Here is a 13,102-nt window from a genome sequence, read left to right as displayed (position 1 = left end):
GGTAGTCGTCGTCCCCTACGGTCAGTACATAGGGGAGTGTCGTACCCCTATGGTCAGTACATAGGTGAGTGTCGTCCCCCTACGGTCAGTACATAGTCAAGTGTTGTCCTCTACGGTCAGTAATAATAAAAGTACCAGCCTTAGTAGCAGTAGAAGTAATAGTAATAGCAGTTGAAGAAATAATAATAGCCGTAGTATTCGTAATAGTAATTATGATACACTAGCAGCGTTAGGTCCCCTGGCGGCAGTCATAAACAACACCCAGGCCCGCACGGTGTCGCCTCCAGAGTTTTGTTCGCTAAATTTACTTCACATGTTACGGCGCCAAATGAGTGTGTGTGTAAATTTTGAGGTGAAATATTTCCCAGCGATAGAACGTATACCGTGAGAGTTACGCTAGTTCTTCTACGACATGTTGTATTTTTTAGTCGTAGCTACAAGGCTGCTATAAGTATTCATTACTGGTCAATATATTGGTGTAATGTGTATTTTTTATTATTATTATTATTATTATTATTATTATTATCGCCATTATTATTATTGTATTAATATTATTTATTATTATTACTTCAGTGAAATTACGACTACAGGTTGGTAGGGATTTTAAAATTAAATATTCTCAGTAATAATTTTAACGCTCATAAATATTCCCGCGCCCACTGCTGCCATCATCACTTTCCTCGTTTTGTTAATATATCATAAAGTTATACATTTTCTCTATTACTCTTGTGTAATGAGTAAACATTGAATTTATTGAGAATTACAATATGAGATTTGAAAACAGTTTTAAATGGTGTTATTGGGTTGTATTCCTTTATGTCAACGGAAGAAATACTTATTTATCTATCTATCTATCTATCTATCTATCTATCTATCTATCTATCTATCTATCTATCTATCTCTATTTATCTCCTGTATATCTTCACCTCTCTGCCTTAAAAGGGATAGCATAGTATCCCCTCAACGTGGACCATTTTCTTTGATTGCCTTTCATATTCCGCCTAATCGACAAGTTCCTCATTTTCACATGTTTCCACAGATCCCAACAGCAGGAATGTGTACTCCGTGGAAGATCCGATTTTCGTAAACGAGAATAACGAGACGGAGTGGTCGTGGGAAGCCCGATCTCGTATGGACAATGAAACAGGAAGGCCTTATAGAGAACGTAAGAGCTGCTTCGGAGTGTTTTAAGGGTGACTTGTTTAAATTGGTCTGGGGGGGGTTGGGGAGACGGGCGAGTAAGGGGTAGAGTTAAGTCTTTTCGTTTATCTGTGTTTTCTTTATTGTTTCTTAATTTTGTATTTATTTTTTCTTCAGTTGTATTATTTTATGATTTTTCCTTCTTTCTGCATATTTATTCTTAGTCTTCTTTCTTCCTTCATTGAATATTTGTCTTTCTTTATAGAGTTTTCGTCATTATTGTTTTATTATATAAGGCTGTTATTAATATTATTATTATTATTATTATTATTATTATTATTATTATTATTATTATTATTATTATTATTATACGGAACACAGTCATTGGTACTGGCTATGTTAGAATTAAGCTAACGTAAGGTAGAACAGGCAGGTTAATTTAGGATAAGGTAAACGTTTTAATTACAGGGGAGAATTTTGGCTCCTACAAGCGCATCTTCAAGGTCGATCTGTCTCGTGTGTGTGTGTGTGTGTGTGTGTGTGTGTGTGTGTGTGTGTGTGTGTGTGTGTGTGTGTGTGTGTGAAACTCCTTAATCTTCCTTCTCCCTTGCACTCTTTGCTCTCATTTATCTTCCTGAGTATTTCCCTTATATCTTCCTTCCCTTCTCCTCCTCCTCCCCCCCTCCCTTCCTCTCTCTCCCCCCCTCCCCCTCCCCTCCCCCACCATACATCTCGGCCCTCCTACCTTCCCAGGAGACCATTCGTTCTTCCTGGGCTTCAATGCATCTCCGTAAAGTCTCTCTGTCTCTTCCAACCATTGTTTCTTCGTCAGGGTGCTCCTCTTCCTCCTCCTCCTCCTTAACCTCCCTCAGTCCTCCTCCTACTTTACCTTTCTCCTCCTCCTCCTCCTCCTCCTCCTCCCTCCCTCATCCTCCTCTTGCCTCTCCTCCCTACTTCCTCTTTCTGCTCTTTCTTCTCTTCCTCCTCTCCCTACCCCTCTCTTCCTCTTCCTCCTCTTTACCTCCGTCCTCCCCTCCTCCTGTACCTTCTTCTCCTCCTCCTCCTCCTCCTCCTCCCTCCTCCCCTCCTTCCTCTCTTGATCTCCTTTTACTTCTCCCATTACCATTTTTCATAACTTCCGTCTTCCACTTCACCCATCATCTCCCCCTCCTCATCCCCCCTCCATCATCTCCCCTCCCTCATCCCCTCCCTCATCCCCTCCTCATCCCCCTCCCTTGACACCCGCCAGATGTGATTTGGCAGCATCCACGCTTATGGGGGTAACACGTACCCTGATTGGTCCATTTCCATCATGACGTAGTCGAACTGATTGATCCATCGTCCCCAGGATGTGTGCTGATTGGTCATTGGCTCTCATGGCGCGTGGTGATTGGTCCTTGATTTTCATAGTGTGTTGGGATTGGTCGTCGAGATGAGAGTTTAAGGGAAAAGAAGAAATAAATGGGGAAAAGGAGAGAGAAGGGAAGAAAGAAGACAAGTGGTGAAAGGTTGAAAAGGCAGAGAGAGAGAGAGAGAGAGAGAGAGACCGACCCTATAGATGCACTTGAGGTCTCTGGGTTCATTCGACGCCATTTGCATCAGCTGTTCTCGTAACCAAACGCACACACATACACTCTCTCTCTCTCTCTCTCTCTTCCTCTCTCTTTCAAAAGCCACTTTCTTTCTTTCTTTCTTTTTTTCTCTCTCGGGATAAATGTGGCTGCCATTTATTTCTTGCAAGGGAGGGGAGGGGAGGAGACTGACCTGGGAAAAGAAATGCTTTGATGGATTCCAGTTTAGGTGAGGTTAGGTTAGGTTAGGTTAGGTTTAGTTAGGTTAGGTTTAGTTAGGTTAGGTTAGGTTAGGTTAGGTTAGGTTAGGTTAGGTTTAGTTAGGTTAGGTTAGGTTAGGTTAGGTTAGGTTAGGTTAGATTAGGTTAGGTCAGGTAAATCATAACATCAACTGCCTTAATAATACGTACTCACTCAAACACTGAGTACAGTACTAACTCACCACATTACATTACAGAGGATATGTTCATGTACTCACGCTACATGGGGTACAGTCTGTGGGTCAAGTGTACAGCATTCATCCCTAACATCCTTGGCTTCGTCATGCTCTTCACGCTCGTCTCCCTCTACGGACGCTTCCCGCCTACCCAGGTTAGAGGTGTGCCAGAACGCGGGAAGAGTTGGTGTGGTTGTCTGGGTGAGAAGTGGCAACGTTGTGTGGGTGAGAAGTGGCAACATTGTGTGGGTGAGAAGTGGCAAAATTGTGTGGGTGAGAAGTGGCAACATTGTGTGGGTGTGACGTGACAACATTGCGTGGGTGTGACGTGACAACATTGTGTGGATGAGAAGTGGCAACATTGTGTGGGTGAGAAGTGGCAACATTGTGTGGATGAGAAGTGGCAACATTGTATGGGTGAAGTGGCAACATTGTGTGGTGAAGTGGCAACATTGTGTGGATGAGAAGTGTAAGGTGTGTGGGTGAGAAGTGGCAACATTGTGTGGGTGAGAAGTGGCAGCATTGTGTGGGTGAGAAGTGGCAGCATTGTGTGGGTGAGAAGTGGCAACATTGCGTGTCTGTGACGTGTCAATACAACCTTCACCTTGATTGGCTAGACGGCATCACAGTCATTGTTTTGAAGACCAAATAAATGAAGCACCGTAGCGCAAGAATATATATTAAATGTTTTTATTTACGTGTTGCACTGCTCCTAAATAAATAATGCACCATTAAGTGATCACAGCAACTGCACCTAATAAGTATTGGTTTTATTTCTGATATGATCGTGTGTGTAATAATAATAATAATAATAATTAGCGGTTTATTGAAAGAGCATATGCAGTTACATAATTGAGGAATGGGTGTGTGTGTGTGTGTGTGTGTGTGTGTGTGTGTGTGTGATACTGACATCCATCTCTGTTTACAAAATACTGCATGACGTGGGTTGACCTTGTGGTTGATCTGAAGTAGTGAGTATCAGTTAGAAATTGACATTATTATTATTATTATTATTAGTATTAGTATTATTAGTATTATTAGTATTATTATTATTCGTGTTTGAGATGACTGACGTGCACAGATGAATGAATTTATAAACATCGATATTTGGGGGCTTTTTGAAGGCAATGTTTGTTATGGATGTTGATGTAAGTGTTGTGTTAATTATATATAGTTTGTTTTTGCTTTGTTAATTGGTTTGTCGCAGGTGTGAGAAACGGGATCTTGTTATGGATGAACTAAACACCTATTTTCAGCTTAATTAATCCCAGGTAACGATGGCGAAGGGTAATTGCGTATTTATAAGTGTGATATAAAAAAAACTATCATTCGTAAATTTTTCAAAGAGATTTTATTTGCTCGAGTTACTCCCCCTAGTGAGTTCAACCTGTGCTTTACCTCAACTAAAACTTCTACAGCTTTTATTTTTGTTATTAATTATTATTATTTTTGGGGGGTTGCTCACTTGTCGTAATCCAAGTTTATCTTCCAGCCTGAACACATATCTGCATGCACTCTTGGAGCATACCTGTATAATGAGCAACCATACCTCACGCGCCAAATTATTCTCCCCGACAGCACACTTGTTTTGCTTTCCTGTTAGGTTTCACGTCACGAGTGTTTTGCTGCCCAGGATTCAGTACCATGGAATGAGGTCACTGTTTTGGGGTCACCATGTTTGTTGTCAAGTCATGTTACACACGCACTTGCAATATTACACACTTGAAACGCATAACCATATCCTTTAACTAATAATTATAATATTTTTCGTGAAAGTAAACAATAAATTATCCTACCTAGTTGAAGTCTAGAGAGTGTCTATTGGTTGAGACCTCGCTAACACATGTGGCCATAAAGTATTTGTCGCCATCTGAGTTATAACTTGGGTCTGTGTTGTTCCTTGTAAACGTGACATTACGCTGTTGGAGTCATTATGTGTATGTGTGTTACTTCGGTGCTCGGCAGATATCCCACACTTCTTCTGTAATTAAATAGTAATCAGTTTAAAATTAATAACTTAAATTCAATAAAAGAACAAAATTGGCAGAGAACAAAGTTATTAGTGACGTTAATGGTACTGGATCCGGGCAATTTATATTATTTTATTTTATTAGTGCAATTTTATATATGAAAAATGGGCTCATTCTGAATCTAAAGACAATAGAGGTCATTATTTATCTTCTTCAATTGGCTGGGAAAGTGAAAGTGCATCATCTCTTTGTTTACATAGTCAGTCAGTCGGGTGTGTAGAGATGCTACCTATAAAACAGTAATTCTGAATGCTTTATATTTAATTATTGTAGTGTTCTGGGGAGGGCTAATTAATAATACTTATATAATCCTATAGAACCTGATCATTATAACTCACCTGGAGATGGATTTTCACTTCACCTGTCAAATTATACAATGAGTATAATTATATATCTATGATCCCTTGAACTTCTTGTGTTGTGTTGTCTTAAAGTAAATTGTTCACTGTAGGACGAACCCTGTAGATCTGTAGATGATTAATACTGAATCAAATGTTCCAGAGCTTCTTATATAAATTTCATATGACAATAAAAAGTTGTAAATACAGGGTTTATATCTCTCTATAATGGGAGGAAAAAGAAATTTACTTGACAAGTGCATTAATTTTGTTCATTTGTACTTGTGTTTACTGTCAGATGTATCAGAATAAGCTTAACATTGGTCAGGATGTGTGTGTGTGTGTGTGTGTGTAGTGAGGGAGATGGTATAAATCCCCCTCTGTGCCTCCCCCTTCCCTCCTTGTTCCCCCTCACCACCCACGCCCTTACACCATCTCTCACCGTATATTCGTCTCTTCCTCCCACGCCCACCAGTTGCATCACCAAGGCTCGCACACCACCACACAACACTCGAAGCCCCTGAGTTTGGGCAACGTGTGTGTGTCCGTCAGGTCTGCTACTATATACTCTTTATAGTGGTCTTGAGTCTATTAGCCTGAGCCTCTTAGTCAAAAAAAAAAAACCAGCCCTCCTTCCCTCTTAGTATCAAAACCCTCCCTAGAGAGATGCCTTTCGTCCCTCACCTACTCCATCTCCCCCTCAACCTTCATTGTCAGAAGCTTTTTATATCATGCCTACTACTACCTCTTCTAGCTCCCACCCTAGAGTCTTGGTTCCTCTTAGCTAGTGAGCCACACACCGGGTCCCCTCAGGTGGATGAGAGGAGAGGCAATCGTTGGCGTGGGTGTGAGCTACCCCATCTAGACGTAAAGCAAAACTTGCCCTAACTAACATATCATCTTATTGTTGTTATAAAGAAGTTAATTACTCATTGTTTTTTATTCTAAAGTATGATGGTCTTAACCCAGATGCCGTCGAATTGCCTTTCCTGTGCTTGTCCTCTGCCGTGTGTTGGGGAACCCGCGGTAGGAGTGTCTTAGTGGAAGGACGCTATGAGTTAGTCAGTTACCTTTATCCCAGCTGCAAGTCTGTGCATGTCCGTCAGTAGCTTGAGTTGCTGGCACTTTTGCATGATCAGAATTGCAGAATGTTAGGGGTAGATTAGTGTTGGAAATTCCCTGATGCATGTCACCAGATTCCTTGGGTTGTATGTTTAAAAAAAAATCCTTTGTTTTTTGGGATTGTTTTTTCTTCTGCTGTTTAGAGTTTTATTTTTGTGAATTTTGTAGATGACATGAAAGATATTTTGTATCTTTTCTTTAGTTTTTTATTAAGGTTAAAATTTTGTTTTGTGTTTGTGTCGTCACTTTCGCTGAGCATGTGTGAAGATGACGGATAGCACCCCAGCACCTTGTCTCGCCCTGGTCGCTGATGGTGCCTAAATCCCATCGCTGCCACCATCACCGCGATCGCCGCTATCAGTGATTCTTGATCAGCGACTGTTAGTGACTCAGCCACAAGATTGATCATCATTAGTAATTCCTGATCACTATTTGCTGATGGTGACTGACCTTTTGATTACAAACTTAATCAATGATTAATTATCACCAATTCTTCACCACAGGCTGTTGGTGACCTCTAGACCATCACTTGGAGTTCTGTTGGGAGGTCACCTTACCCCACCCACTGCAGGATCCTACATCATGTGACTTTAATATTATGAATATGTCCCCTCCTCTCCCCCTCTCCATTTTCTCCCACTCCCCTCATGGTATAGCATTTATTATAACCCTGAACTGATATAGATAACTACACCATGACTACTGATAAACAACTGAACTAGCTTGTTGATTAAGTTAACTCGTGTTAATAAGATAAATCCCAAGAAATCCCAAGAAGCCACTAGGAGATTTATTAGTACGTAAAATATATCTGGTAATTAACTCGACGTGATGTGCTAAAGGACATTATTAATTTGATTCTTTGTATCATTTTAATCTTTTTATCACACTTTAAATCTCATTGGGTATAAGGATAATGGACACTGTGTAGGCTCTTCTTACACTGTAGGAGGTTCAATGAGCTACATTGTCTTTAAGTTATGTTTGGAGGCAAGGGAAGACCTCCTATCAATACAGTTTTGGCCTTCGAAGTAAGTGTGTGTGTGTGTGTGTGTGTGTGTGTGTGTGTGTGTGTGTGTGTGTGTTTTATGACCAGTCTTTGAATTCAGATCATGTAATTGTGTCATAGTCAATAACCAAATAGGATTTCTACGCCTCCTAGTTAACATCACAGGTATGCATAATGTTGTAGAGGATGAAGCCAGACACACTATATGGTCTTATTACTCCCAATTATATAACACCTTTGAGATATTACCATTGTTTCTATGTTATTCCAGGGTGATTGAAACTGAGGGTCACACCAAGAACGATGAATAAACACGAGAGGATTTTTTTGTGTTTAACCCAACAGTAAAGAATTAACTGAAGATCCTGAGGGTAGTAGGTCGATTAGGGTGTTAATTCTGTCATTGTATATAGCGATTTGTTGCTCCTAGTGGCTTCAGGATCTGTTTAAGGGATCATCTTTGATTAACTAAAGTCAACTAGTAAAAATGAAGGGACAGGGATTACTGTATATACTTCTCCGTCTCCTTCATTTAAGACTTAGTTCAGTGTTAAATATGTAAAGTCTCTCAGTTACTGATTTAAGAATGTGAAGAAGGAAAAAAGTCACATTTAGGAATTCTTGCAGTGCAGAGGGAGGGGTTTGGTCACCACCCCCTTCCTCCTCCTCCACTAGCTCTGGTCTGTAGTACAATCCCAGATTCTTAAAACAGTTGCTTAAGTTATTATTATTTTTTCTCCATAACTAAGGATAAAACAGTTTCTTTATATCGTAAGGTAGAGTCTCAGAGTAATATTGTAGCCATTTTTACCACCACTCAAGGACGACACCAATAAGGGAAAGGAAGTGGGTTTAACTTACGATTTTTTAAGAGTCTGGGAGCCATCGCTGTGGTGTGACAGAATTTATTTCTTAAAAAAATCGTCTACTTCTCCAAATAACACCAACAGTGACCAAATGCTGACTGCAATGTGATTCTTATTATGTTACTCAAAATATAGTGTTGTTATATATATATATATATATATATATATATATATATATATATATATATATATATATATATATATATATATATATATATATATTATATATATATATATAATATATATAAATATATATATATATATATATATATATATATATATATATATATATATATATATATATATATATATATATATATATATATATATATATATATATATATATATATATATATATATATATATATATATATATATATATATATATATATATATATATATATATATATATATATATATATATATATATATATATATATATATATATATATATATATATATATATATATATATATATATATATATCTTGATAAAATCACATATTTTCTTGCATTAAAGTTGGTCTCATTTTGTTAAGTGAGATAACTTGAAGTTCAGCCTCTCTTCCTCAGCTTATTTCACCTTAAGATTGATCACCCTCATGCTAACTTAACCCAACCCATCAGGTAGCAGTAGGGTGATTATTCTTCAGGTGAAAAGGTTTACAGGTGTATCTGTTAAACAATAATATATTCGCTATTGATATATAACAAATGGCTACTTGAAGAGGTGTACATTAACTAGAGTAACATAGTGTTTTAGTAATATGATAATTTTAGTAACTTGTTTCTGTTACAGCTTATGATAATGTTTGTGTAATGTACTGCAATATTCCACTGACAGTCATTTGAGAAGTTGTTAGTTCACCGACAGCCATTTTAACATATTTTAGCGATTTTTTACGTCACCAACAGTCATTTTAGCGAGTTGTTGCGTCACTGACAGTCATTTTAGCGGTTGTTACGTCACCGACAGTTAGTAGGATTCAGTATGGACTTCTTCCATTAGTTTTTTTTTTTTACATATTTTAGCCAATATTTTCTTTTTTCTTTGCTTTTCACTTTTGTACAACCTATGTCATATTTTGATTTATTTAATAATCTTGATCTTGTACAACATTTAAGATGATATATGGGTGATAAACTTCTTTCTTTTTTCTTTTTCTTTTTTCTCTCTCATATAGTAGCCATTAACATCACCTATCTCAACCATCCAACACCTCCATATGCCACAGTTGATCTTACAAACCCGGAAGGAACTATCATTTTCAGTAATTATAACTCCTTACTCTCATCTATATACTGTAGAACTTAACGTCCTCTTAATATATGTGTAATTGGTGGCAAAATAATATTAACTTCATGAGAAAGTTTTTTTTTTTTTAAGTTTATGAGGAATAGAAGTTTGTGGACTTTTTTTATTTTATTTTAGTGTGTTAATTTCCCACTTTCTTTCAGGACGGAACATATGGGGGGAGACTGAAGAAAATGCGTCGATCGTCATGGCGGCGCGAAAGGTGGTCAGCCTCTGAACACTATTACCGCGACTTGTCCACCGGGAGTCAATGTAATGATAAACGTACCCTTCGTATCAAGAGGGCGCTGAAGATAGCCAAAACCACCAACTTATAACCCCGGCCGTCTGGGTGTCTGTCTCGTTCTCTTCATTAATTTACTCGACCCATATATATGTATTCTGATACATCCAGGTTGTGTTTTTCTCTCTCTCTCTCTCTCTCTGTATGTTACGACTAGAATCATCAGACTATCAACTCACAGGAACACAAAATATAACACAACTCCTGCACCGTCTGTAGATTTTGTGACAGGTGACTGCAATTCGACCACATCTGGTTTAGTAAAGACACGTACTGTAGATTCAACAATGTTTACACTTCCACCAACTTCTTTCACTTCCACGTATGTAATTCCTTCACTGATTTTTATTTAATTTTTTTATATTTTTTTATGTCATTATATGTTTTCCTCTATTATCATATTTCTTAACATTTATTTATTTTTTGTTTATCATATCTCTGTTTCATTATTTTTTATTTGTATTTCTTTACATTTCATTATATTTTCCTCTTATCTCTCAACATTTCATTATATTTTCCTCATTTCTAAACATATAATTATATTTTCCTCTCATTTCTAAACATTTCATTATATTTTCTCACTTTTCTCACATTTCATTATATTTTCCTCTCATTTCCAAACATTTCATTATATTTTCCCACTTTTCTCACATTTCTCACTGTCTTCCGTTTTCAAGAGACGAGACACCACATCGCCGTAGTTTGGGACAAGGCGAAGCGCTGCAAATTGTGTTTATAAAACAAAAGTATATATATACATATATTTTCTTTATACTTTTCATGTGATACACAAAATATAATATGTTGTCGAGGAGGTACAGTAGTAGTGAGGATAAAACAATGATAATAGTGCTGGTGGAAATGCACGATTTATATGTGAAGGACGGTTGGTGTGTGTGTGTGTGTGTGTGTGTGTCGCCACGAAGGAAAACAACTTTTTTTAGGTATTTTTATGACATAAGACTTCCTGTTTTTTTATGAAAGAAAATGTAGTACTGTAGTATTTTTTTAGGTGTTACTAAAAAAAATCTCTCTTACTTATTTAAGAAGGTATGTTAATAGTGACTTAAACATATTTTTTCGGTATTTCGTGTTTTTGTAATGTAGTGTGGAAGCCGTTGCTGCTCCCTTCAACATAATACTATATACAAGTTTGTGTAAAAAAATACCATATATATATATATATATATATATATATATATATATATATATATATATATATATATATATATATATATATATATATATATATATATATATATATATATATATATATATATATATATACAGTATATATATATTTATTTAAAAATATGTAATGCCCTTTATATAATACTGTGTTAGGAAGTTAATGATACCCTTGTTATTGATTTGTGTTGTATTGCATTTTCGTTAACAAGATCTGAAGAAAAAGAAGATGAAGAAGAAGAAGAAAAAAGTTTGTGAAGAGGGAAGTAAAATAATGTAGATAAAAGTGTGTGAAAACAGTGAGCAAGGAAAATAAAAAGAGGAAAAGATTGATATGTAAGGGAATAATAATATAGTTAATGTGTACAAGACCCACCAAACCTCTCTCTCTATCTCTCTCTACTGGATTCATAGGCACCACAATATCACACGGTAAATATCTTCGACTTGTAACATAGACGGTGTAAATAATTCGCTGCGTTAGTCCCTGTAAATTACTTCTCAATATTATAAGGACACATGCAAAAGAAAATAATAATAACTGCAAAAGAAAAATAATAATAATAATAATAATAACTCTTGACTGTGCCTTTACGTTTATGAATGTTCTGATACACAACCGCATAATCCAGACCTGAATTTAACATTATTTACTCACGTTACGTCATTCAAAAAATATAATAAAAATCACAATACTGTACCACATTCATAGCATTCGTAATTGCCTAATAAGTATGGATATTTTTTTTTATAGAGGAAGACTTAAAGAGACGTTTTGTATGTGTGTGTGTAGGTGACTTAAATCGTGTTAGGTCATATGAGTTCATGGTCTGATTATGAAAGGAATAAACACGAAAATATAAAGAATAATAATATCGAATCCTGACCCCAACACACTCTTGCTCGTCAAACTCCCAATGAAATTATGTCTCCTGCACTTGACAAATTCCTCGGTATATTTCTTGGTGTTTCTATTGAGCTGTTGGGTTAGTAGATGCTCTGGCTACCTGTTGAGGAGTCTCTTGAGATGAACTCACACACACACACACACAGTCGAGCCGGGACGTCACTGTTGTATATTAAGGCTTCTTCCACCAATCACAAATCATTTTCTACTGCCCTATCCAATCACAAATCATTTCTTACGCCCCTATCCACCAATCACAAGTCATTTCCTTTGCTCCATCCACCATATCAGAAATCCCTCAGAATACACACGTAACCTTCTTTGGATGTGTCTTATCAACTAAACAACAGCTCTCGTTCACTACAGTCCTGACCTAACATTCACCTCTCCTTCAGTCCTCGCTGTTGTGAACGGTCGATCAATCTCAACGGTCGCACTCGAGGCGTTAACCAGTGTATGTTAATGTTGCTGTGTTCTGCTGCGGTCAAGTTTTGGATGCTAGGAGTGTGTGAGTCAAGCCTGGTGCAAATTTTCTGTTGATGATTGTAATGATGATGATGATGCAATATGGTGATGATGTAGTATAGTGATGGAAGGTGATAGTGATGATGATGATGATGGCATAAGATGAAGACGGTGAAACATGGTGAAGTTGGTGATTCAAGGAGGTGGTAATGATGAAGCAAGGTGAAGACGATGAAGCAAGGTGGTGAAGATGAAGCAAGGTGAAGACGATGAAACAAGGTGAAGACAATGAAGCAAGATGACTCGCAAAACAAGTGAATGGGAGAAGAGAAGACGATAATAATTAAGAAGAAAAAAAAGGAAAACAAACTTAAATAAATATTATGAATAAAGAATCAAAAGAAATGGCGATAAGTAAAGAAAATACATAAGA

The 13,102-nt window shown here is 37.0% G+C and overlaps 1 protein-coding gene across 1 annotated transcript in view; it reads left to right on the top strand.

The window, feature by feature from the left end:
* The window catches only part of LOC121855623 (transmembrane protein 117-like), an 81,781-nt gene extending 70,483 nt beyond the window's left edge, over nt 1-11,298 (top strand). The window contains 3 exon segments of the mRNA XM_042350685.1: nt 1,040-1,165; nt 3,169-3,302; nt 9,970-11,298. Of these exon segments, the coding sequence (XP_042206619.1) occupies nt 1,040-1,165; nt 3,169-3,302; nt 9,970-10,143 (434 nt within the window). The 3' untranslated portion in view covers nt 10,144-11,298.
* The last annotated feature ends 1,804 nt before the right edge of the window (nt 11,299-13,102 follow it).

The sequence above is a fragment of the Homarus americanus genome, unplaced genomic scaffold (genome assembly GCF_018991925.1).
Source record: "Homarus americanus isolate GMGI-L3 unplaced genomic scaffold, GMGI_Hamer_2.0 scaffold48090, whole genome shotgun sequence".
In the NCBI taxonomy this organism is placed as follows: domain Eukaryota; kingdom Metazoa; phylum Arthropoda; class Malacostraca; order Decapoda; family Nephropidae; genus Homarus; species Homarus americanus.
This window is presented reverse-complemented; position numbering and strand designations above follow the sequence as displayed.